This window comes from Bubalus bubalis, chromosome X, assembly GCF_019923935.1.
Source record: "Bubalus bubalis isolate 160015118507 breed Murrah chromosome X, NDDB_SH_1, whole genome shotgun sequence".
Taxonomy (NCBI): domain Eukaryota; kingdom Metazoa; phylum Chordata; class Mammalia; order Artiodactyla; family Bovidae; genus Bubalus; species Bubalus bubalis.
This window is the reverse complement of record NC_059181.1, coordinates 52,433,553-52,461,253: the sequence shown is the minus strand read 5'-3', so window position 1 is coordinate 52,461,253 and position 27,701 is coordinate 52,433,553. Positions and strand designations below refer to the sequence as shown.

The 27,701-nt window shown below is 41.6% G+C and overlaps 1 protein-coding gene across 1 annotated transcript in view; it reads left to right on the top strand.

Moving 5' to 3' along the window:
- LOC112582025 (P antigen family member 3-like) overlaps positions 1–26,416 on the top strand; it is a 461,263-nt gene extending 434,847 nt beyond the window's left edge. The window contains exons 4-5 of the mRNA XM_045164541.1: positions 23,212–23,337; positions 26,304–26,416. Coding sequence (XP_045020476.1) covers positions 23,212–23,337; positions 26,304–26,326 — 149 coding nt within the window. The 3' untranslated portion in view covers positions 26,327–26,416. The remainder of the gene's footprint in view (positions 1–23,211; positions 23,338–26,303) is intronic.
- Positions 26,417–27,701: the final 1,285 nt, after the last annotated feature.

The following is a 27,701-nucleotide window of genomic DNA, read 5'->3' as shown; positions in this document are numbered from 1 at the left end:
GGCCTCCTCCAGGGGATCTTTCTGACCCAGGGTTTGAACCTGACTCTCTCATGCTTTGGCAGGCAGCTCCTTCACCTCTAGCACGAGCTGGGATGTCCCAAGGAAGTTAATTCCTTTGTCTCATATTATGAGGCCATTGTTACCTGATAACACAAGCCATGTTATACTCCTTTTCCAGTTTTGAAGCAGTCACCTCTTCCATCTTTGGTTCTAACTTGCTTCTTGACCCACATACTTATTTCTCAGGAGACAGGTTGAGGCGTCTGGTACTCTGCTCTCTTTAAGAATTTTCTACAGTTTGTTGTGATCCACGCAGTCAGAGGTCTTAGCGTAGTCAATGATGCAGAAGTAGATGTTTTTCTCGAATTCCCCTTGCTTTCTCCATGATCTAACGAATGTTGGCAATTTGACCTTTGGTTCCTCTGACTCCTCGAAACCTAAGCTCTATATCTGGAAGTTCTTGGGTCACGCGCTGTTGAAGCTTAGCTTGAAGGAGTTTTCTAAGCAGGAGGCTTCAGATATTGGGGACAATCTAAGTGGAGAAGCTTAGGAAATTGGATGGTGTGAAGGAAGCCTGATAAGAGAGACAAGAAAATGAAGCTCTACTTTCGTTGTTGCTAGCAAGGTGGACAGGGGCTAGATCATGCCTTCAAGTCCTTGTGTAGGAGGGTAGCATTATCTAGAAAGACACAGAAAGTTCTGCAACTGTAAGAGAAGGAGGGAGAGGGTGGGAAGAGGGAGACAAACACACTGAGTGGATGTAAGAGACCAGTTAGAAGGGGCGTTGAGAATTAAATGGAGGGAGGCTTTGGACCAGAGCAGATGTGGTGGACGTGGGTAAAAGTAGACACATTAGATGTTTACAAAGATGGACAGAACTCAGCAAGAATTTGGACTTGAGGTGAGGAAGAGGGAATCGAAAACATGGTTAAGACCAAGTTTGTGTGTTCTGTCATAAGAGTATGAAACTATCATGGGGAATCCTAGAAGTTGGCCAGGTCTGGGAAGAATTCCAAAATACGATTTTTATGTTTTTGAGCTCATGGTCTAGATGGATACAATAACCAATATTTAAATACTTAAATGTTCCTTTTCCTTTCAAAAAAAGTATTGAGGTATAATTTGAGTACAATAAAAGCCAACACTTTAAAGCATTACAGTTTGTAGAGTTTTGACAAATGTATACAGTGCTGTAAAAGCTACCACAATAAAAATGTAGAAAATGGCCCATTGTTCAAAAATGCTCCCTTGGGGTATTTGCCATCAGACTCCTTCTTCCACTCCTATGCCCTGGCAACCACAGATACATTTCTGTGTGAATAGTTGTGCCTTTTCCAGAAATCCATTGACATGAAATCATATAATATGTAGCCCTCTGTGTCTGGTTTCTCACAGTTTTTGCACAGTTGTGACACATCCTTGCTGTTGCATGCATTAGTAGTTCTTTATTATTATTACCATGTAGTATTCCTTTGTACAGGTATACTCTTTTGCTTTTCTTTCATCTGTATACCAGTTATTGAATAGTTGGGTTGTTTCTACGTGTGGCTACTAGGAATACATGTGTGGAATATTTGAGTACAGGCCACTGTGTGAGCACGTTTTCATTTCTCTTGGGTAAAATTGTCTAGGAGTAGAATTGCTGGGTCATATAAGGCTTCCCAGGTGGCGCTAGTGGTAAAGAACCCACCTGCCAATGCAGGAGACTCAGGTAGGACCCCTGGGTCTGAAAGATCCCCTGCAATAGGAAATGGCAACCCGCTCCAGTATTCTCATCTGGAAAATTCCATGGACAGGGGTCCTGGCAGGTACAGTCCATGGGGCCCCAAAGAGTTGGATACAATTGAGTGACTGAACACACACACACACACACACACGCGGTAATTTACATATCTTAGACTCTAAACTGTGTCCTCTGTAGACAACATACAGTTGGATCTTGTTTTTATTTTTATTTTTTTGAATGTTGAATTTTATTTTTTTAATATATATTTTAATTTTACTGATCTTGTTTTTATTTTTAAACTGGTCTCTCAATGTCTGCCTTGTGGTCATATTGTTTTATCTATTCACATTTAATGTTGATACAGACTTACATCTGCCAGTATGTTTTTCTGTCTCATGTCATTTTGTTCTATGGTCCTCATGTTACTGCTTTCTTTTGCATTAAATGGATATTTTCTAGTGTAGCATTTTAAATTCTTTACTGATTTTTCCACTATTTTTAAGTTATTTCCTTAGCTATAGGCTACCATAAACAACTTCAGTTCAGTTCAGTCGCTAAGTCGTGTCTGACTCTCTGTGACCCTGTGGCATGCAGCACGGCAGGGCTCCCTGTCCATCACCAACTCCCGGAAGTTGCTCAAACTCATGTCCATCAAGTCAGTGAAAAAGCTACCCCACTAGCTTTGTTCATAGTAATGCTTCCTAAGGCCCACTTGACTTCACCCTCTAGGATGTCTGACTCCAGGTGAGTGATCACACCATCGTGGTTATCTGGGTCATTAAGATTTTTTTTTTTTGTATAATTCTTCTGTATATTCTAGCCACCTCTTCTTAATATCTTCTGCTTCTGTTAAGTCCATACCGTTTCTGTCCTTTATTGTGCCCATATATGCATGAAATGTTCCCTTGGTAGCTCTAATTTTCTTGAAGATCTCTCTAGTCTTTCCCAGTCTATTGTTTTCCTCTATTTATTTGCAGTGATCACGGAGGAAGACTTTCTTATCTCTCCTTGCTGTTCCTTCAAACTCTGCATTCAGATGGGTATATCCTTTTCTAAAGTAAGTTGTTTATTACTAATGCCACTAATGAGCATCTTACTGTATCACAATCAGCTTGAAATTTATACTAATCCTAATGAGATATAGAAACCTTACTCCTATATTGCTCTTTTCCAATTTCCATCTTTTCCTCGTGTTGTCACCAATAGTAGATCTATAAAGAGTACATCCCATCAATACACTCTTATCATTATTATATTGCTATAATGTTATGTCTATGAAAACCTGATATGAGGCAGAATATCAGGTATATGTTTACAACTTCTGTTCTATTAACCTTCCTTGTCATGGTTTCTGATACTTTGTATATGTTCGTGTGGATTTGACACCATCCTGGCTTGTTTCCTTACCTAATACAGCTTTGCTCACACCACCCCCTTTGTGCTGTTACTGCAAATATATTACATTCCATATGTTATTGGCCCAACATTAATTGGGCTTCTCTGGTGGCTCAAATAGTAAAGAATCTGCCTGCAATGCAGGAGACTCAGGTTCAATCCCTCCGTCAGGAAGATCCCTTGGAGAAGGGAATGGCTAACCACTGCAGTATTCTTGCCTGGAGAATCCCCTGGACAGAGGAGCCTACAGAGGCGGGCTACAGTAATGTGGTTGCCAAGAGTGAGACACGACTGAGCAACTACCACATTCACAACAATAATTTATGTGATATTGTTTTAGACAGTTGCTTTTTAAATACAGGAAGAAAGGCGTGAAATGTGAACTCATAAAGTACTTTTGTTTACATAATTACCTTTACCTGTGCTCTTTGTTTTTTCACATGGATTCTAATTCACATCTGAATTCACTTATTGCAGCCTGAATAACTTCCTTTAGTTTTTTTCTAGTAAGGCAGTTCTATCAACAAATTCCCTGAGGTTTTTTTCTTTTTTTTTTTTTTTCTTCTTTTTCTTGTAATTTGGGAATGCGTTTATTTTGCTTTCATTTCTGTTTTTTAAACCACTTTATTGTGGTATGTTTGACATGTAAACAGCTGTGTACACACCTGCGAATTCGTCACCAGCTTCAATATACAAAACTCAACTGTATTTCTATACTAGTGGTGAATACTCCTAATAAGTAAGAAAATTCCAGTTATAATAGAATAAAAAGAACAATATACTTAGGAGTTAATTTAACCAAGGAGGTGTAAGATTTGTACACTGAAAATGACAAAACACAGTTGAAAGAAATGAATGAAAATAGAAACAAATGGTCACTGACTATCAATGGGCTCTAGAGTTTCCCCTAGAAATTTGCTGTCATTGTACACACATCTCTGAGCATGTGGGAATATCTCCCTAAGGCACATTCACAGCAGGGAGACCGCTGGATCAAAGACTTCCTTGCCTAAACAGACATCTCTATAGAGTGCCTACTATGTGCATGTGCCTGACGCTGTTCTAAACGCCAAGGAGGCATCACAGAATAGGACTGACACTTGTCCCTCTTCCATGAAGGCAAATGCTGCTGAGGGTGAGGGCAGGATGGAATGTAAATTCTGATGGGTGCTGCCACAGGCCCCTGCAAAGGTGTTTTACCAGTTCACACTGGCCTCAGTGGGGCAGGGGAGTGAATGTGCCTTTACTGGCATCTTGCACCATTTCTAGGGTGGGAAGTCTAAGCAAGAGGCTGGACTCCTTATGTCCAGTTCCCTAGAAGAGCATCAAGTCCACAACTAGGAATGATCCATGTAGGGATTTCAGGGGACGTGAACACCCTAGGTGTCCATACCCTTGGTTGTGACATCACAAAGTGTATTTGACAAAGCATGGGAGGTATCTGCCCCATCGGTGGCTCTGCACCCTGAGTGTGCCATCTCTGACCTGGAGATAAGTGTGTGAGCCAGGGATTGAGGGTGCTGAACCCTTCAGGGGTTTACTATGTCTTGGGCTGTGAACTTTGGGGTTTGTAGGATGTGGGGTACCATGGTCTGAGGTCTCTGTGGTGGCTGCATGGAACACTGTGAAAGAGCTGTATGCCTTCACCATATCAGTGCTCTGTGTAGTTGGTGTGGTTGTGTCCTATGGTGTGAGCTGTGTGATTGCAACTTCTGTGTCCAGGGTGTGAGGTCTCTGAGATATCGGGTTTCTCCTTGGCAGCTTATGAAGTTGCTAAAATGCATGTCGGCCTGTATTCAAATTTCATCTCAGCTGATTTCGTGTATCTTACCTCACTTATCGAGTCTCCAGGAGTTTCAGTTTGGTGGATTGTTTGGTGTTGGGTGTTCAGTGCAGTGAGGTCTGCTAGCTGCTGTTTCCTTGGTCCGTATCTGGCTGAGTGTATCATTGAAATTTGGGTTTTGTGACCCATAGTGTGAGGTCCCTGGGGTATTTGTGAGTCTGGATCCAGGCTCTGATGCTGCACAGCTGGTGGGAGACCAGGGTCCCAGAGGGAGGTTGCTCTGTCTTTGGTCCTGTGCTGCAGGGATTGAAACCCTGAGCCACTTGGGCATTTATGTCTCAATTGAGATACTTTGTCACTTGCCAGGCTTCAGACAGGAGGTGTTTGTGACCTCCTGATGTCTCCATCTGACAGCTGTCTAGAAAGAAAGTGAGAGGTTGATCGATCTGAATTGACTGTGAAGTCGTCCACTGCTGCTTCCGTTAACCAGGCTTCCTTGTCTAGACCGTTGAGGTATGGGGTTGCCTTCCTTGAGGCCCTCCGTGGGGGCCAGTTTCTTGCTACTGTTTTGAAGGTCTCCCTCAGGCACAGTGGTGGAAATGCCATTGTGGAGGACGAGTTTTTTTCTGTGACTCTGACAAAATGCAGCAGGGACACCCTGCTGTTTCCTAATATATCCTCTGTGTGACATAAAGCTGCCCCTCTCTCCATCTTAACTTATTCCCAAACCTGCAGAACATCATCACCTCCACAGCAAAGCTGTCAGCTAGGAGCCCCACTGTACACCCAGCCCTGGGAAACCTTCCTTGTCATTGACATGTCTGCTTTCCCCAAACCTGCCTCTGCTTCTGAGCCCTGCTCGCTGGTGAGGCCCCTTGGCTCAGCTCTGGTGGCCTGAAGTCTGGGGAAGCCTTCCAACCTGAGAAGGGCAGGGGAACTGGAGGTCACACCCCAAGGGGAAAACGACAAGGCCATTCTAACTTTTCCCAACATTTCCTGTCATTCCAAAATGTAAACGAATGCCTGTTAGCCTCTCCTTTGCAAAAGTAATTGAAGTCTTCCTGCAGTTAGTTGTGTGTCAGGCAGGAGTGCATTGAACACACTGGGAGCAAGTCACCCGAATGGTGGGGGTGGGTGCATGGGTGATCAGTCCTGTCTGCCTCTCTGTGACACCATGGTCTTCACCCTGCTGGGCTCTTCTGTCCATGGGATTTTCCAGGCAAGAATACAGGAGTGGGTTACCATTGCCTCTCCCTGGGAATCTTCTCAATCCAGGGATCTAACCCATGTCCTCCTGTCTTCTACACTGGCAGGCACTGTGCCACCTGGGAAGTGCTTTTAGAGCTGGGGGCAGGCAGGGAGTGTGTGGAAAAGTTCCTCTTGTTGTTTGAAATAGAAAGCTTGACAAGTGAGAGTAAGACGGGGGAAAACAACTACTACACCTGCTGAAAGTGAAAGTCGCTCAGTCGTGTCTGACTCTTTGCGACCCCATGGTCTATACAGTCCATGGAATTCTCCAGGCTAGAATACTGGAGTGGGTAGCCTTTCCCTTCTCCAGTGGATCTTCCCAACCCAGGGATCAAACCCCAGTCTCTGCATTGCAGGCAGATTCTTTACCAGGTGAGCCATAATGGAAGCCCAAGAATACTGGAGTGGGTAGCCTATCCCTTCTCCAGCAGATCTTCTCGACCCAGCATTGAACCAGGGTGTCCTGCATTGCAGGCGGATTCTTTACCAGCTGAGCTATCAGGGATTGAAACATTTCACATTGTTGTTGTTCAGTAGCTCAGTCATGTCCAACTCTTTACAACCTCATGGACTGCACCATGCCCGGCTTCCCCATCCCTCACTATATCCTGGAGTTTGCTCAAACCCATGTCCATTGAGGCAGTGATTCCATCCAACCATTTCATCCTCTGTCACCCACTTCTCCTCCTGCCCTCAATCTTCCCCAGCATCAGAGACTTTTCCACTGAGTCAACCCTTCGCATCAGGTAGCCAAAGTATTGCTGCTTCAGCTTCAGCATCAGTCCTTCCAATGAATGTTCAGGACTGATTTCCTTTACGATTGACTGGTTTGATCTCCTTGCAGTCCAAGGGACTCTCAAGAGTCTTCTCCAACACCACAGTTCAGAAGCATCAATTCTTCAGCGCTCAGCTTTCTTTATAGTCCAAGTCTCCCATCCATACATGACTACTGGAGATATCATAGCTTTGACTAGATGAACCTTTGGTGGCAAAGTAATGTCTCTGCTTATTCATATGCTGTCTAGTTTGGTCATAGCTTTTCTTCCAAGAAACAAGCCTCTTTTAATTTCATGGCTGTAGTCTCCATCTGCAGTGATTTTGGAGCCCAAAAAGATAAAGTCTCTCATTGTTTCCATTGTTTCCCCATCTAATTGCCATGAGGTGATGGGACCAGATGTCATAATGTTAGTTTTCTGAACGTTGAGTTTTAAGCCCACTTTTTCACTCTCCTCTTTCACTGTCATCAAGAGGCTTTTTAGTTCCTCTTCACTTTCTGCCATAATGGTGGTGTCATCTGCATATCTGAGGTTATTGATATTTCTCCAGGCAATCTTGATTCCAGCTTGTGCTTCTTCCAGGCCACCGTTTCTCATGATATACTCTGCGTATAAGTTAAATTAGCAGGGTGACGATAAAGAACCTTGATGGACTCATTTCCCTCTTTTGAACCAGTCTACTCTTCCCTGTTCATTTCTAACTGCTACTTCTTGACCTGCATACAGATTTCTCAGGAGGCAGGTAAGGTGGTCTGGTAGTCCCATCTATTTAAGAATTTTCCACAGTTTGTTGTGATCCTCAGAGTCAAAGGATTTGGTGTAGTCAATAAAGCAGAAGTAGATATTTTTTCTGGAATTCTCTTGCCTTTTCAGTGATCCAACGGGTGTTGGCAATTTGACCTCTGGTTCCTCTGCCTTTTCTAAATCCAGCTTGAACACCTGGACGTTTACAGTTCACATAGTGTTGAAGCCTTGCTTGGAGAATTTTGTGCATTATTTTACTAGCGTGTGAAATGAGTGCAGTTGTGGGGTAGTTTGAGTCCTCTTTGGCATAGCCTTTCTTTGGGATTGGAATGAAAACTGACCTTTTCCAGTCCTGTGGCCACTGCTGAGTTTTCCAAATCTGCTGGCATATTGAGTGCAGCACTTTCACAGCATCATCTTTTAGTGTTTGAAATAGCTCAACTGGAATTTCATCACCTCCACTAGCTTTCTTTGTAGTGATGCTTCCTAAGGCCTACTTGACTCTGCATCCAGGATGTCTGGCTCTAGGTGAGTGATCACACCGTCATGGTTATCTGGGTCATGAAGATCTTTTTTGTATAGTTCTTCTGTGTATTGTAGCCACATCTTCTTAATATCTTCTGCTTCTGTTAGCTCTGTACCATTTCTGTCCTTTATTATGCCCATATATACATGAAATGTTCCCTTGGTATCACAAATTTTCTTGAAGAGACCTCTAGTTTTTCCCATTCGATTGTTTCCCTCTATTTCTTTGCACTGGTCACTGAGGAAGGCTTTCTTATTGTTCTTTGCAACTCTGCATTGAAATGGTTATATCTTTCCTTTTCTCCTTTGCCTTTAGCTTCTCTTCTTTTCTCAGCTATTTGTAAGGCCTCCTCAGACAACCATTTTGCCTTTTTCCATTTCTTTTTCTTGGTGAACGTCTTCATCACTGCCTCCCGTACAATGTCACGTACCTCTGTCCACAGTTCTTCAGGCACTCTGTCTATCAGATCTAATCCCTTGAATCTATTTGTCACTTCCACTGTATATTCGTAAGGGATGTGATTTAGATCATACCTGAATGTTCTAATGGTTTTCCCTACTGTCTTCAATTTAAGTCTGAATTTTGCAATGAGGTGCTCATGATCTGAGCCACAGTCATCTCCTGATCTTGTTTTTGCTGACTGTTTACAGCTTCTCCATCTTTGGCTGAAAAGAATGTAATCAATGTGATTTCATTATTGACCATCTGGTGATGTCCATGTGTAGACTCTACTCTTGTGTTGTTGGAAGAGGGTGCTTGCTATGACCAGTGCGTTCTCTTGGCAAAACTCTGTTAGCCTTTGCCCTGCTTCATTTTGTACCCCAAGGCCAAAGTTGCCTGCTACTCCAGGTATCTCTCGACTTCCTACTCTTGCATTCCAGTCCCCTATGGTGAAAAAGACATCTTTTGGGGGTGTTAGTTCTAGAAGGTCTCGTAGGTCTTCATAGAACTGTTCAACTTCAGCATCCCTGGTTGGGGCATAGACTTGGGTTACTGTGATATTGAATGGTTTGCCTTGGAAACAAACAGAGATCATTCTGTCGTTTTTGAGACTGCACCCAAGTACTGCATTTCAGACTGTTTTGTTGACTATGAAGGCTACTCCATTTCTTCGAAGGGATTCTTGCCCACAGTAGAAGATACAATGGTCATCTGAATTAAATTCGCCCATTCCAGTCCATTTTAGTTCACTGATTCCTAAAATGTCGATGTTCACTGTTGCCACCTCCTGTTTGACCACTTTCAATTTGTCTTGATTCATGGACCTAACATTCCAGGTTCCTATGCAATATTGTTCTTTACAGCATCGGACTTTACTTGCATCAGCAGTCACACCCAGAACTGGGCATTGTGTTTGCTTTGGCTCCGTCTCTTCATTCTTTCTGGTGTTATTTCTCCACTCTTCTCTAGTAGCATATTGGGCACCTACCGACCTGGGGAGTTCATCTTTCAATGTCATATCTTTTTGCCTTTTCATACTGTTTATGGGGTTCTCAAGGCAAGAATACTGAAGTGGTGTACCAGTACCTTCTCCAGTGGAGCACGTTTTGTCAGAACTCTCCACCATGACCTGTCCATCTTGGGTGGCCCTACACAGCCTGGCTCATAATTTCCCCGAGTTAGACAAGGCTGTGGTCCATGTGATCAGCTTGATTAGAAGTGCTTAGGACACTGCAACTCAGAAGAATGATTACCTAAAACTCAGAGACGTGCCCCCGGATGCCAGCTGACTCCTAGAGTGACCTCACTAAAGCAGCCACTGACTGGGGATGTGTCAGTGAGAAAGGGGATTCCCCTCGGTCCAGATTTGAGGCCTGGGTCGCCAAGATAGCAGCCTCCCTATCTGTGTCAAAGGCTGAGGTTGGTCACCTTGGCTGTGGTGGACGTTTTGTCCTTCCATATGCAGGACTTGCATTGTTGCCAAATGGAATTCTCTCCCTTGTAGTACCTCCCACCTCCTGTGGTGGTGCCTCCCATCTCTGCAGGCACAATGGAGTGTTCCAGTCTCACACCACATCTTCCAGCACCCCCAGGAGGTGAGACCCATGGGGAGCCATTTTTCACTGAGTCTTGTTGGCCCTGGATGGGCCCCGACTATTTGCATTTCTGCTGCTGCTGCTGCTGCTAAGTCATTTCAGTTGTGTGTGACTCTGTGTGACCCCATGGATGGCAGCCCACCAGGCTCCCCCGTCCCTGGGATTCTCCAAGCAAGAACACTGGAGTGGGTTGCCATTTCCTTCTCCAATGCATGAATGTGAAAAGTGAAAGTGAAGTCGCTCAGTCGTGTCTGACCCTCAGCGACCCCATGGACTGCATGCAGCCTTCCAGGCTCCTCAGTCCATGGGATTTTCCAGGCAAGAGTACTGGAGTGTGGTGCCATTGCCTTCTCCATTTGCATTTCTAACCCTGCTCGATCTCCCTCCTACACAACTGGTGAACTCCATGATGAGCAAAGGACTACGTTTAGACCTTTAAACTCTAACAAGTTTTCCTCTTGTTAACTGTAACAGAGTGTCTGCTCCAAGAATGATGTGAGGAGGGAGTAAACAAGCTTTCCTTCTCCTGCACCACTGACGGACAGCATTGTGGCAGCATCTATCAGGGTGAAAAATCGTTACAAAATCCTTGTCTTGTCTCAGAGGGAACTTGTTCAGGTCGTGTTGTTAATATTTGAGGGAGGGGAAGCAAAAGCATTTTGAAGCCCAAAGCGGGGCCTCTTCTGTGTGAGTGTGTGTGTGTGTGTTTTAAATACAGAGAAACGTGTTTGAAGAGAACAGGGAGGCACCAATAACTAACCCCTGTGGTAGGCCCTGGAAGCAGAGAATGTGGAGTGATGACCTGTGTAGTCCATGTACTGATACACTAATGAAATCTTTCTCCAGCCCCGTACTCATGTAATATTTGAGTAACCCAAGGGACTACGACAGGGCTTTCTGCTCTCACCCTGTCTGTTTAATCTATACGCTGAGTACATCATGAGAAATGCCCGGCTGGATGACTTACAAGCTGGAATCATGATAGGCAGGAGAAACATCAACAACCTCAGATGTGCGGATGATACAACACTGATTGCAGAAAGCAAAGAGGAACTAAGGAGCCTCTTGATGAGGGTGAAGGAGGAGAGTGAAAGAGCCGGCTTAAAACCAAATATTAAAAAAACTAAGATCATGGCATCTGGCCCCATGACTTCATGGCAAATAGAGGGAGAAAGGTGGAAGTTGTGACAGATGTCCCCATCTTGGGCTCTAAAATCACTGCAGAAGGTGACTGCAGCCATGAAATCAGAAGACATTTGCTTCCTGGCAGGAAAGCTCTGAGAAACTTAGTGGGTTAAAAGCAGAGACATTACTCTGCCGACAAAGGTCCGTATAGTCACGGCTATGGTCTTCCCAGTAATCATGTATGGCTGTGACAGCTGGACCCTAAAGAAGGCAGAGTGCTGAAGAATTGATGCCTTCAAACTTTGGTTCTGGAGAAGACTCCTGAGAGTCCCTTGGACAGCAAGGAGATCAAGCCAGTCAATCTTAAGGGAAATCAACCCCGAATACTCGTTGGAAGGACTGATGTTGAAGCTGAAACTCCAGTATTTTGGTCGTCTTATGTGAACAGCTGACTCACTGGAAAACTGTCTGATGCTGGGAAGGATTGAGGTCAGAAGGAGAAGAGGGCATCAGAGGATGAGATGGCTGGATGGCATCACCGATGCAATGCACATGAACTTGGGCAAACTTTGGGAGATGGTGAGGGACAGAGAGGCCTGGTGTGCTGTAGTCCATGGAGTCGCAAAGAGTTGGACACAACTGAGCAACTGAATATATTGTAGGATTCTTGGAACACAGGTTAACAGAATGTGAAGTTGCATGGAGGTAGGGAGGACCACAGAGAGAGAAAGAGAGAGACGGCACAGGATCGAGCACTACAGACATTTGCACAGGGTTCTCTGGGAGTCCCCCCCACATTCTGATCAGCTTATGTGTGTGGGGGATGCACCTAAGACTAAGAAAACAACCAGGGAAAAGGATTGGGTGGAGGAATCCCAGAGCTCACAGAGGGATGGAGACAGTTCTTCTTACCTGCCAGAGGGAAGAAAACACTCAGAATATGCAGGTGTCTTGTACATTACTCAGCAACTTATTACCTCAGTAGTGGGGCTAATTAGCCCTAGATTAGTGACTGCTCTTGTCCAGTCTAACAATGATTGAAATCAAGCCTGAAAAGGATAAATCTCCTTCTAAGCATCTGAAATGCATCACAGGATCAATCCCAACATCACTGAAAGGAATTATCATTATTGCTATTACTCCTATCCTAAAATCCAGAGCCCAACAAGGTAAAATTCTCCATGTCTAGCATATAGTAAAAAATTGTATTGGATTGAAAATAGCTGTAGCCAGAAAATAACTGAAGGTCAGCTCAACAAATGGGAAGATTGACTCAAACATCAGCAGTGATTCTGATTTGACATCAGCAGTGGCAGAAAGAGAAACAAAGAGCCACGTTTCATACACAGGAACAAAATTAAGAAAGGCAAAAAAATTCTCATCAGAATTGATGCCATCCAGAATTCTATAACTAGTAGAAATACTTTTTTGAAAATGAAGATGAAGTGGAAATACTTAAACCAATGATTATCACACTAAACATCTGAGAATATTCATTGCTAACAGATGTGCCCTCTAAAGTTTGTTAATAAAGTTCTTAAGGGAAAGGCAGATGATATCAAAAGCAACTTTGTATCTATACAAAGATACAAAGATACTGGAAATGGTGAAAACCTTTTTATAAATACACATTTTAAAAATATGTAATGTCTTGAAATGATAATCGTCTAAAGCAAAATATTAATAGCGCAATGTGGTGTTTGTTACACATGTAAAAATAAAATGTAGAAGACAGTAGCACAAAGGATAGCAGGAAGGAAAGGGAAATACACCATTGTACCAGACCACCTGACCTGCCTCTTGAGAAACCTATATGCAGGTCAGGAAGCAACAGTTAGAACTGGACATGGAACAACAGACTGGTTCCAAATAGGAAAAGGAGTACATCAAGGCTGCATATTGTCACCCTGCTTATTTAACTTATATGCAGAGTACATCATGAGAAAGGCTGGGCTGGAGGAAGCACAATCTGGAATCAAGATTGCCAGGAGAAAAATCAATAACCTCATATATGCAGATGATACAACCCTTATGGCAGAAAGTGAAGAGGAACTAAAAACCTCTTGATGAAAGTGAAAGAGGGGAGAGAAAAAGTTGGCTTAAAGCTCAACACTCAGAAAACGAAGATCGTGGCATCTGGTCTCATCACTTCATGGGAAATAGATGGGGAAACAGTGGAAACAGTGTCAGACTTTATTTTTTGGGGCTCCAAAATCACTGCAGATGGTGATTTCAGCCATGAAATTAAAAGACACTTACTCCTTGGAAGGAAAGTTATGACCAACCTAGATAACATATTCAAAAGCAGAGATATTCCTTTGCCAACAAAGGTCCGTCTAGTCAAGGCTATGGTTTTTCCTGTGGTCATGTATGGATGTGAGAGTTGGACTGTGAAGAAAGCTGAGCGCCGAAGAATTGATGCTTTTGAACTGGTGTTGGAGAAGACTCTTGAGAGTCCCTTGGACTGCAAAGAGATCCCACCAGTCCATCCTAAAGGAGACCAGTCCTGGGTGTTCATTGGAAGGACTGATGCTGAGGCTGAAACTCCAATCCTTTGGCCACCTCATGCGAAGAGTTGACTCATTGGAAAAGACTCTGATGCTGGGAGGGATTGGGGGCAGGAGGAGAAGGGGACGACAGAGGATGAGATGGCTGGATGGCATCACCGACTCAATGCACATGAGTTTAGGTGAACTCGGGGAGTTGATGATGGACAGGGAGACCTGGTGTGCTGCGACTCGTGGAGTCGCAAAGAGTGGGACACGACTGAGTGACTGAACTGAAGTGAACTAAAGGCTCTTATGTAAGAAATGGATATAATACTAATTGAAGGCATATTGTAAGAAGTATAAAATGCATATTGTAAACTCTAGAGGCACCCTAGAAAGAATTTTTTGGCTATATATGCAGCTCATGGGATCTTAGTTCCCTGGCTAGGGACTGGACCTGGGGCCGTGGCAATGAAAGCACCGAATCCTAATCATTGGACCACCAGGGAATTCCCTAGAAAGATTTTTAATAAGATGTATATCTAGAAAGCCAATAGTGGCAATATAATGGACTAATAAAGAAATAACCAATCTAAATGAGGAGAAGAAACGGGAAGCTTGTCACTAAAAAATATACGTGATATAAAGAAAAGCATATCCAGATAGTAGATTTAAAACTGAATGATTTACCTTCTAATTGTAAGTTGCCTACACACGTCAATTATAAGACCTACTCTGCGGGACTCCCCTGGTTGTCCAGTGGTTCAGGATCTGCTTTCCAATGCAGGGGACACAGATTTGATCCTTGGTCTGGCAACTAAGCCCTTGTGCCGCAGCAAGAGAAGCCCACACACTGCAACTAGAGAGAAGCCTGAGTGCAGCAGCAAAGACCCATGAAGCCAGATAAAAAATAAAGACCTTCTTTGTCAGATCACATTAGGTATGGTAAAAAAATAATCTCACCTTAAATAAGCTAATAATTTAAAATCAAATGTGTGGAAATACTTATACCTCCAAATCCCAAATCAAACGAAAGCTGGAGAGGCTGAATTAACATCATAAAACTATACTTCAGAATGAAGATTTTTATGGAAGATAAAGGGCAGTACATAATGACAGGGAATTCAATTCACTGAGAAGACATAATAGTCAGGAATGTGTATGCAATTTCAGAATACAGGAGCCAAAATCTGATAGAATGGAAAGGAGAAACAGACAATCCACAGTTGTAGTTGAAGACTTTCACTTTTCACGCTCAGCCATTAATACAGTAAGTGAGCAACACAATGAAAAAATATATAGAAGACTTGACCAATACTATTAGCCGACTTGACCTAATTGATATTTATAGAACGTGCCCAGTCCCAGTTGTGTCTGACTGTTTGAGACCCCGTGGACGGTAGTGTCCATGGAATTTTTCAGGGAAGAATACTGGAGCAGGTTGCCATTTCTTACTCCAGGGGACTTTCCAGACCCAGAGGTTGAACCCGCGTCTCTTGCCTCTCTTGCGTTGGCAGGCAGATTCTTTACCACTGCGCCACCTGGGAAGCCCATTTATTGAGCAACAGCAACTAAATACATATTCTTCTGAAGTGAATATGGAAGTTCAACCAAATATGCCAGTTAAAAACCTTACTAAGTTCAAAAGGACTGAAATCACACAAAATATATTTCCTGACCAAAAAAATAATTAAAATAAAGATTAACTATGGAAAGTGACCTGGAAAATCACAAACTGCTTGTAAATTGAACAAAACTTCAAATTAATGCAAGGATCAAAGGAGAAATAGAAAATACAATATATCAAAATTATGAGGTGATGCCAAAGCTTCACAGAGGGATATTTATAGCATTAAATGTTTGTATTAAAAAAGGGAAAACGCCAATTATCATTCGAAGATCAATAATCCCCTTTAAGAAACTAGAATACAACAAAATTTAACCTAAATCCAGCAAAAAAAGACTAACAAACATCTTGGCAGAAATCAATTAAATAGAAACCAGAAAATCAGTAGTACCAAAAAATTCAGTTGAAACCAGTGGCTGATACTGTGAATAGATTAATATGATAATAACCTATAGCCTGATTGATTAGAAAAGAGAGAGAAAAAGAAGGAAGAGTGACACTAATTACCAATTTCAGTAATACCATAGGAGACATCGATACAAAGCTCTCAGATATTAAATGCACAATGAAGGAAGATTTAAAAAATGTTATTCAAAATTTTTTGCATGGTTGGTCGTATTGGACTCTTTGTGACCCTGTGGACTGTAGCCCACCAGGCTCCTCTCTCCATGGGATTTTCCAGGCAAAAATACTGGAATGGGTTGCCATTTCCTCTTCCAGGGGATCTCCTGATCCAGGAATCGAACCTGCATCTCTTATGTCTCCTGAATTGGCAGGTGTTTCTTTACCACTGAGCCATCTGGGAAGACCCAAAATTTGTTGAATGTAAATCTAAAAGTGTGTTCTCACTACACACACACACACACACACACACTTTAACAAAAAAAACCAACAAAGAAAGGGACACAAAGAAATTTTAGGATGGGTTGGATATGTCTATTATCTTGATTCTGGTGATGATATTATCATTGTGCATATGCCCAAACTCATCAAATTGTACATAGTAAATATACACAATTTGTTGTATATCAATTCTGCTTCAATAAACTATTTAAGAAAGGAGAGCAGAAAAATGTTATCCAAAACATTGATACTTAGATAAAATGAGAACATTTCTTGAAAAATACTGACTAACCAAGGTCACTCAAATATAAATAAGGATGAATAACTTTATTAAGGAAGTTAATGTGCACGCATTGCTTCCGTCATGTCTGACTCTTTGCGTTTCTATGGACTATAGGCCTCCAGGCTCCTCTGTCCATGGGATTCTTCAGGCAAGAATAGTGGAGTGGGTTGCCAGGCCCTCCTTCAGGAGATCTACCTGTCCCAGGGATTGAGCCCGCATCTCTTACCTCTCTTGCATTGGCAGGCAGGTTCTTTACCACTAGTGCAACCTGGGAAGCCCCAAAGAAGATAATTCTTCTGCTTCATTTTATGAGGCCATTGTTACCCTGATACCAAACCAAACCAAAAAAGACAACACAAGAAAAGAAAACCACAGACCAATATTTTTATGAATATAGACACAAAGATTCTTAGTAAAATACTGCTGCTGCTGCTAAGTCACTTCAGTCACCCATAGACGGCAGCCCACTAGGCTCCCCCATCCCTGGGATTCTCCAGGCAAGAACACTGGAGTGGGTTGCCATTTCCTTCTCCAATGCATGAAAGTGAAAAGTGAAAGTGAAATCACTCAGTCGTGTCCAATTCTTTGCGACCCCATGAACCGCAGCACACCAGGCCTCCCTGTCCATCACCAAGGCCCAGAGTCCACCCAAACCCATGGCTGTTGTGTCGATGATGCCATCCAACCATCTCATCCTCTGTTGTCGCCCTCTCCTCCTGCCCTCAATCTTTCCCAGCATCAGGGTCTTTTCCAACGAGTCAACTCTCTGCATCAGGTGGCCAAAGTATTGGAGTTTCAGCTTCAGCATCAGTCCCTCCAATGAACACCCAGGAATGATCTCCTTTAGGATGGACTGGTTGGATCTCCTTCCTGTCCAAGGGACTCTCAAGAGTCTTCTCCAACACCACAGTTCAAAAGCATCAATTCTTTGGCACTCAGCTTTCTTTATAGTCCAGCTCTCACAACCATACATTAATACACCACATCAACAGAATAAAGGACAAAAACCACATTATCATCTCAGTACCTACATAAATAGCATTGGACAAAATTCAGCGTCCCTTCAAGATAAAAAGACTCAAACTAGAAGTAAAAGGCAACAGTTTCAACCTGATATAAAACATCTCTGAAAAACTCACAGCTGTCATCGTACTTAATGATGAAAGGCAGAAGTACTGACTTCCCCTGAAAATCAGGAACAATAGAAGGATATCATCTCTTACCACTTCTATTCCACATTGTTCTGGAGCTTCTGGACAGGGTAATTAAGCAAGGGAAAGAAATAAAATGAAGTTACATTGGAAAAGATGTAAAACTTTTCAATTTGCAGATGACATAATCTTGTGTATAGAAAATCCTAAAGAATCACCCTCTCCCCACAGAAACTATTAGACCCAATACAGGGGCTCAACAGGTTTACAGACTACAAGGTCATATACAAAGAGCAGATATATTTCTATACACATTCAAGACTTGTACAATAAAAACTACAGAACATTGCTGGGTGAAATTAAAGACAGTCTAGATAAGTGGAAAGGCATCTCACATTTATGGATTGGAAGACTTCCTATTGTGTTAAGATGGCAGTACTCCCCTAATAGAACCCCATCAAAATTCAAACTGTTCTTTCCCCCCAGATTTCAACAAACTGATCCTAGAATTGTAAGAATTGAAAGGGTCCTGGGATAGCCAAAACAGTGTGAAGAAAGAACAAGTACTTACACTTCCCAACTACAAAACCCACTTCAAAGCCAAAATAATCAAGACATTATATGGTGTTGTAGCCACGCGTTCCAGGAAACAAACTCACTCAGAAGGACAATACAGATAGTGGAATGCAGTTTATTACATCAGAGCACCCAAGGCAGAGTCTCCTCTTGGCCGAGGACCCAGACCAGTTTTTGCGAAAACCTTGTATACCCTAAGTATATGTGCCCAAGCCCACTTCCCCAAATTCCCTGAAATTAGTCTGAACAAAGGAAAAGAAAGATATAATCAAAGTTAACCCGTGATTCATATGCCTTAAGCCTAGGTAGTTAACAGTGGACAATTATCAATAGGCCTGTGGTCATACCCCAATAAGCATAGTAGAATTTATGATTCTCTTCAGTTACACAGATAATTAGGGTATTCTTTTAGGTGATGGGGAGTCTAGGTATGAGACCTGGGGCTCTTCCACCCAGGGGCTCTGGTTTTCCAGTTGGTATGTCGTTTCCATAGGTACTGGGCATATAGCTCAAAGTCCACAGTCCAGCCCAAGATGCAGTCCTGCTTTCAAGATGGAGCCGGTTCAGTCTGTTTCCTCCTTCAATGGTAGTGACATAAGGATTGTATATAGACAGATAACAGAATAGAATGGAGATGCAAGAAACAAAACCATATCTCTGTGGTCAATTGATTATTGTGAGGGGTGCAGAGGCCATTCAATGGCAAAGAATAACGTTTCAACAAATGGTCTTGGGATAACTGGATGTTCACAACCAAAAGAATCAGTTTAGACTTACACCTCACACTGTATATAACAATTAACTAAAAATTGATCAAAAACCTAAATATAAGAGCTAAAACTATAAAGCACTCAGAGGAAAACAGAGATGTAAATGTTAATGTTGGATTAGGCAACGATTTCCTAGATATGATATAAAAGCACAAGCACCAAAAGAAACAAAAATAGGCAATTTGGAATCATCAAAATTAAAACTTTTATCCTTCAAAGGACACTATCAAGAAAGTGAAACATCCTGGGCACCTACTGGATGCTGGCAAGGAGCCTTGAATCCCAGGCGGACCAGAAGAACACCCAGACAACCCTGTATGGTGTGGGGAAGGGGGAAGCGAGGGGGAAGGAGATGTGCAGGCTAGGTGGGATCAGTGCTTCTGAGGTGCAGCTAGGGGAGGAAAAGTTCCCACACCTGGAGAGGCGCTCTTACCTCGAGGGGATCTGTGGGGATGGGGAAGGACCTTTGGGGTTATGGAGGAATGCACCTGGTGTTTCTGCCCCTACTCCTGCCATTCAACCTCCAAGAACCTGCTGAGGCCTGGGGCTTACTCCTCTGTATTCTGAAACTGGAGGCACTCTGGGGCCCCCTCCAAGGCCACACTCAGCATAGGCCACACCCCTGCCTAAGCCCATCCTGCCTGAGCTCCACCACACCTAAGCCCTGCCCTTACAGCAAAGATTTTTTTCTACCTTTTTAAAAATTTCCCTATTTTGCTAGTGTAGCTGTGTCTTACCTTCCAGTGATTGTTTCATTTATATGTTTAATTTTTCTAATTTACCTGTTAGTTTTCTTATTTATTTTTTATTATTTGTCATTGTCTTCCACATTTCTTTTCCTTTACTTTTTGGTGTGCTATACAGCTTGAAGGATCTTGATTCATGAGCTTGACCTCCTGTGGTGGGAGGACCAAGTCCAAACTGCTGGATTAACAGAGACACTCAGACCTCATGGAATACTATTTGGAGTGAGGGCTCCTGGAGGGCCACATCTCAACACCTGGTCCTGGCCCTACTTAACTGCCTGCAAACTCCAGTGCTAAAATTCTCAGGCCAATCAATCAGTGAGAGAACACAGTTCCACCTAACAAAAAAAAAAAAATGATATGACAAAAAATATGTTACAGACAAAAGAGCAAGGTAAAAAAACCTAAAAGACCACATAAATGAAGAGGAAATAGGGAAACCACCTGGAAAAAAATTTAGTAAGGATATTAAAGATGATCCAAAATCTTGAAAATACAATGGAGGTATGGATTTAAAAAAATACAAGAAATGTTTGACAAAGATTTAGAAGAAATAAGGAACAAACAAACAAAGTTGAAAACACAATAACTGAAATGAAAAATACGCTAGAAGAAATCAATATGAGACTCACTGAAGCAGGAGAACAAATAAGTGAGTTCTAAGACAGAATGGTGGAAATAACTGCTGAAGAGCAGAATAAAGAAAAAAGAACGAAAAAACATAATATCTATTTCTGTCATGACTGTCTTTCCGAGACACATTCTCCACTAAGGGTAACCTGGGATTACCTATCACCACAGATTGTGGATGCATAAGAAAGACTGCACTGGAAGGAAAAAAATATAGTCTTCAAGCCCCTTTCTCATCCTCCAGAGACCCTGCGGTTCCAGGACTCCACCTCAATGGTGGGAAAACCGCAACCTGCACTGCTGCTGCTAAGTCATTTCAGTCGTGTCCGACTCTGTGCTACCCCATAGACGGCAGCCCACCAGGCTCCCCCGTCCCTGGGATGCTCCAGGCAAGAACACTGGAGTGGGTTGCCACTTCCTTCTCCAATGCATGAGAGTGAAAAATGAAAGTGAAGTTGCTCAGTCGTGTCCGACTCTTAGCGACCGCATGGACTGTGTAGCCCACCAGGCTCCTCCATCCATGGGATTTTCCAGGCAAGAGTAGGGTGCCATTGCCTTCTCCGGCAACCTGCACCGCACACGCCCAACTCAGTGAGCACGCGCAGTGTGTGCGTGCGCATCCGTTGCTGCGCATGCGCCTTGGTGCGCATACGCCTTCCTGAGCGTTCTGTGAGGAGCGTTGGGCCTGAGACGGGTCTGTTTATTCAGTCCCGGTTCTTTCTCACTACTTGAGACTCACGAGGTAGGTTAACAGATCTGTCCTGTCTGGAGTTTAAGTGTGTGTGCGTGTGAGGGGGAGCCAGCAAGTTTTGCGCGGGTTGAGTAGTGTGATCTAGGGCCTTTGAGGAGGAAGGCCCTCAAGGTAGTCATCTTTCTCCTCACAAGTGTTGCGACGCCATAGTTCTTGCCTTGGTGGCCGAAGAGGAAGGGCAGTGGGCAGAGGAGGGCAGGGGGTAGGATGATGGTGGGGGGAGACTTGGGGTGCTATTTGAGATATCTGGTTCACTGGGGCCCTGGAACTGACGACAGAGCACAGACTCTGGGGCCGGCAGTGGGACCTGGGGAGGGGGCGGGGTGGGCGATCTAAGGAAAGGCCTAGAAACCGGACCGCCGTGGGGTTGTGACTGTATCTCGGGTTTTGTGGTAAGGTGCCGAGAGAGAAGTGGACCGGTTGCTCTGTATGCAGCCTCACCTCAGCCCCAGACACTGAGAAAATCGCCATAGTCAGGCTGTAAAGACTGAGCCTTTCTTCGTGTTCCAACTGAATTCCAAGGGAGTTGGGGAAAATAGGTCTGGTGAATAGGAGTGTGACATGAGCAGTAGTCCTGAGCTTTTAAATTCCTAGCAGCATTTCACTAAATATCTTCATGATGGAGAATTCTGTTGTGAAATCAAACGTCCTCCCAAACATTCAGCCTTCTTGTGTACCTTCAGGTGATTTCTCTGCCAGCTTCGCAAAGACACAAATGGCTTTGCAAGCGACTGTATTTGGTGTAATTGAAATGCATGTACACTCATACTTAACCAGAGTTTTCTTTTGAAAGTATTTTCACATTAAAAAAAAATAAGTCAACATAAGGTCATAAAAGTGATCAAATGTAGCTGTACTCTTAAATACATTTTCTAAGTCACAATATTCTGCTTTCAGGGAGAAATATGAGTGAGCAAGCGGCATCAACATTGGGACCTACAAAGCAAGATTGCTCCCAGGTGGATGAACCTGTGGTTGTGAGTAACCTTACCATTTGATGTATTCTATTAGCACAAGTTTATTTTTGAGAAAATCATGTTAAGTAGTACAGATGCAGTGGTCTTCCATGCTGATAAAGGGTGAGAATTTGTCTTAGGAAGGAACATTGATCCAGATATATTATAGTCTGGCGTTGCCTGGATGATTATACTGTTAAATTCCCTGGAAATGTGCCCAGTGACTCCCTCCTCCTGCTAATTAACAACAGGCTGCATACTTCCATCCCAACATAGATTTAAATAACTTTCAAAGTCTTCCTGGGTAACTCTTATGGGAGCTAACTCTTCTCTGTGGGAAGAGTAACTTTATTAAAAGTAAGTACATAGAATTGTGTTGAGAAAATGTTGTTAGGTTTACTTATGCTCAGATACATGTATGTATTATGTATATTTATGCTATTAGATGTGTTAACAACAAAAGTTTTTATTTGCATGCACACTCTACTAGGACCAGCAGCCCAGTGTTGAGCAACCTCAACAAGAGAAACCACCAGCTGAGATTCAGGATATCACACCTAGAAAGGAGGAAGGAGAGGATCCAGTGAATCGTGATGAAGAAGAGGAGAAGGATCCCTTTGAAGGTAAAGTGTATCTGTGCCTCATGCCTTAAGACATAACCAGTAGGAAGAGGAAAGGAAACATTAGAAAAGGACTTCAGACAGTTCCTAAAAAACTGAGGAGAGTATAGTTGGCAGGTCAGTGTGGTCGCTCAAATTTTCCCTTGTTTTCAAGACAAAGAGAAGGGGGCAACTAAGTTGTCTGAGGACAACCCTGGAAAAGGAAAATGGTAATAACATTCGGAAAATTCTGCTTTCCTTTTTCTCCAGCAAAACATTCCCGGAATAATGCTCCTGAGGTTCTTATTCATCACATTTTTAGCATACTAACCTAAGGCTTTTAATTCATAACACCGAGGGAATGAATATCATCATTCCCTTGTTTATATTGTATGCTTTACAGCTGAATTGATGCATTTTTTTTTTTAAAGATTCTGGCCTGGAAGCTGATCTCCAGCAATTGGCTTTGGCAAAGACTGGGGGTGAAGGTGGAGATGGTCCTGATGTCAGGGAGGAGTTTGCATCATATACAGAGCCTGTTGAAGTGCCAGAAGCAGGTATGTCATCCATTCAGAAAGTAATTTATGTGGTTTCTGTTTTTCAGAATATTATATCTTTACTAATATAAAGGGAACATTATTATTATTTTAATAATAGAGTTCACATATTCTTTGAAAGATAGTTCAGACCCCAGATGCCTGAGTGCCTGACTTACAGACACAAATAAAGAAACAGACAGGATCAAACCCATATCGAATTGAAAATAGGAAACCGTTTTCTTCTCTTGAGTATAAGTACTTTAAGCAACAGCTAATAATTTTCAGGTTCTTTTATAATTTCTGCTTGTAGCAAATATAGAATGCATTTGTAATAAATATCAGTTTATATGAAATATGCTTAGGCAGCCAAGTAGGTTCTAGTACCAGCTTTAGCATAATGTATGTGATTCTGTGAAATCCCTTAACTTCTAAACTCAGCTTTACTCATGTAAGTTGTGAATTCAGAACAGATACATGAAGATGCTGATTTTTCAATGCTAATTTTTGCATTCTCTGATTCTCTTTGATGGAATGCATACAAGAATACTCTGTTTTGTATGATGTATTTATCATAAAATATCATCTTGAGTCAAATTCTAACAGGGGGATTGAGATTTCATTTTCTGACGGGGGACACATGTACACCTGTGGCTGATTCATGTCACTGTATGGCAAAAACCACCAGACTATTGTAATTAGCCTCCAATTAAAATCAGTTAATTAATTTTTTTAAAAAAGAAAATGAGCCAACATTCTGCTTGATGTATGTTAAATTCTCTAGCTCTTTAAAAAATAGTTGCATTTTAAATCGTTTCCCCAGGGAAGCATGAAATGACTGAATAATAAAATGCCCAAAGATAGTCTAGTTTCCTGTTTCTGTGGCTGATCAAGTTGAGAGAGTGCATTTAGTCAGTGATATTCAAGGCAGGTGTGAGTACGATACATATGCTAAGCACACTACCTGCCCCCACGTTTGGTCTTTTTTTTGTGGGGGGTGGGGGGGGGGAGTTGCTTATTTTAATTGGAGGATCATTATTTTAATATACTATGAAGGTTTTGCCATATACCCACTCTCGCTCTTAAAGAACTAATAAAAATCTGAGCCTCATGATATAATCATCTCTAACTGTATCAAGTATGTTATTTTTCCTCTTTGGTACATGAGTTTAAAAAGTTTTGAAGGCCAAAAATTGTAACTCTAGTTCTTCCCGCGTAATCAACTTAGTATCTTTCACATACGTGTTTTCCAACTTGCTGACAATAAATTCCATGGTTCTGATTTTAAAGGAGGAACTTCATAGTTAGGGAAGAATTTACAGTGTATTAGCCTTCTAAATATTTTCACTTTACATTTTTTTTCCCTTCCTTTTGAACAATTAGATGAAAATACAACTTTCAGACGACTTTCAAGTAACTACAGAACATGATTAAAATGTTCTCATAGAAAAATCTTAGCCCTAAATAAGTGTGGTATTTAAAAAGAAAAATACATAAATTACAAGGTACATAAATATAAAATCCTACATCCAACATAAAAGGTAAGAGAAAGAGCAACCGAATGAACCTAAGGGAAAAAGAAAAAGATACTTATTAAAAGACAGGTATGAAGTGTTAGGAAGAGGAAAATAAACTCAACTAATAAATAAAGACAATGTGCTAGTTTACATAATTTTTAATATATATACACACACACATTTTTTAATATTCTTTTCCATTGTGATTTATCACAGGTGATTGGACATTAGTTCCCTGTGCTATATAGTAGGACCTTGTTGTTTATCCATTCTGAATGTAATAGTTTGTATCTGCCAACCCCAAACTGCCAGTCCATTCCTCTCAATTTACATAATTGTGAAGCAAATGGACAAAGCCCAAGTACACATAATTAGAAATATGAACAAGACACTAACAGTTAGTATATTACAGAATTAAAACAGTATAATCTGGAACTCAAATATTTTCAGAATATTGATGAAATGGCTAGTAGGGTAGAAAAACATATTATTTAACATACCCCACAGTAACTAAATAACTAAACATCACAAATACCGCGGATGAACTTTTGAAATTGTTCAGAGTTTTCTCTCAAAAGCCATTACCATTTAGAAACAAAAAAATCTGCTTTTCCAGATTTTCTTTCTGTCTTCCTACTTGCTTTTCTCTCTCACTCATACTCCTTCTTGCTCTCCCTTTTCTTCTCTCCTTTCTTTGTTTCTTTTTTTTTTTTGGTGTGGCTGTGAGAAACAGACCTATTTCTGCTTCACATTTTGATGTCACCATGTCGCCAGTGATAGTAATGGCTTAAAATTAGTGTCACCATATAATGTATTATAGCAACTGGAATGCTTTCCAGGGAGAAAAGAAACGTTTAGAATTACATGAGGGCCACAAGTAAGAAAGGGGACAGATGTTTAACCGACTTAAAACCACCATATCAGGGATAAATTAGAGCAAATGAAAATGTCTACACTTTTCCACAGTAGAGAAGAAACAAATGTAATACTGGCCATTTTATTTACTTCACTTAAGCAGTAACAGAGATAACAACTGTTTAGCTATCCTATATTTGGAATATTATTTCAAACCAATGCATTTAAATGATACTTTTTTGGGATTTTTTGTTTCAGTTTTTGTGTATTTTGTTCTTAGGGTGCTTTTTATTTTACTGAATGTGTACAGTTTTGCCTTCTACTGAAAACTACCTTCTGATAGGTTCCATTGATTTCATTTGTTCTGAACTCAGTGTCCTTATTTTCTTGTATAACTAGGAAGAGTAGTGTGTTTTTAAAAATACTGGTATTGTGCCTGAAAAGTCTATAAAGTCTCTAGAGAGGATTAACTGAAGGTAAGCCAAAGGTCGCCCTTAGTGTTCCTGTTTTAGTCCATTTTATAAAACTACAACTGCAGTGAACTTTGTATACCTCTCCTGTCATCGAAATAAAGTTCTGCTAAGTAACTTTAATGTTTTAATGTTTATATTATAGGTGAAGGGGAACCATTTGCTTGAAAGAAGATAAACAGAAACCATCTATGCTGCTCTTATCTTCTGTATTTGACTATTAAAGTTCGGTCAATAAAGTTGCATTTTCTACTTGCACATTTTTTGTTAAATTTATTTGTGGGTATTTAATGTTATTGAAAATTCATGGTTTGTGATTTTTATTGTCTAGTTGAGGATGTATGTAGAGATAGAATGTCTATATATAGATTTTCTGTCCCACAATTACTCTAAATATGCATATTAATTCCACAAATTTAGATCTAGATTAGTTTTGCTTTTCAAAATATACTATTATATTTGAATTTCAACAGTTTCTACTGGCTTAAACCTTAAACCCGTCCTCATTTTGCAGCATTGAACAAACCTGGCCAGAATAGTCTTGACTAAAGCAGGTGATAATCGGCATTTTTCCCAAAAGGAAATGAAAAATCCTCTCCATTTCAACCTGTTTACGTTGCTTTTTTGTAGATATACTTTATCAGAGTAAGTTCCATTCTATTCCTAGTTTGCTGTCTTGAATATCGATTAATTTTCATCAAACACTTATACTGCATCAATTGTGATGATCATAGAATTGTTTTCCCTCCATTTTTCTATTAATGTGGTGAATTGCATTGGTAACCTTATACAGGTAAACCACCCTTGCACTTCTAGGGTTAAAAAAAATTGGGTCATAACATATTCTTTAGGTGTAATCTACATGCTAATGCATATACATACATATATATACCCACAGATAAAAAATTCATAAAAGCCTTTGGTCTTCTCTTGAATAAATGGGTTTACAAAATGTGCCACCCAAATCTCATACGGTGTCCCTGATGAAATCATTGACAGAGAAACATTTTTAAAAACTTAATATATTTGTATTGTCCTATAGAGAAATGGAATGCCAAAGCCATTGTTAGAGGTTGTAGGGAGACAGGAAAAGAACTGCTGTCCAATTCCATGGCAAATGGCACAGCATATCTTTCACACATTTCTGACTTGCCTTCCAAGGTTTTTTGGGTGCAGGGAGAGAGCAGCCACAAACATCTTTTCTTCTCCATGACGTCCTCCATTGGCCTGATAGTCACCAGATCTCAGAAGCCCTCCAGTTGTCTGTGAGTGTGTGTGTGTGAATCACTTAGTTGTGTCCGACTCTTTGCGACCACACGAACTGTAGCCCGCCAGGCTTCTCTGTCCATGGAATTCTCCAGGCAAGAATACTGGAGTGGATTGCCATTCCCTTCTCCAGAGGATCCTCCCAGTCCAGGGATCGAACCCTGGTCTCCTGCAGATTCTTTACCGTTTGAGCTACAGGGAAGTACTCCAGCTGTCTGATTCCTCCCTTACATCCTTATTATTAACATAATAACAAAACGCTTACATCTCTGAGCCC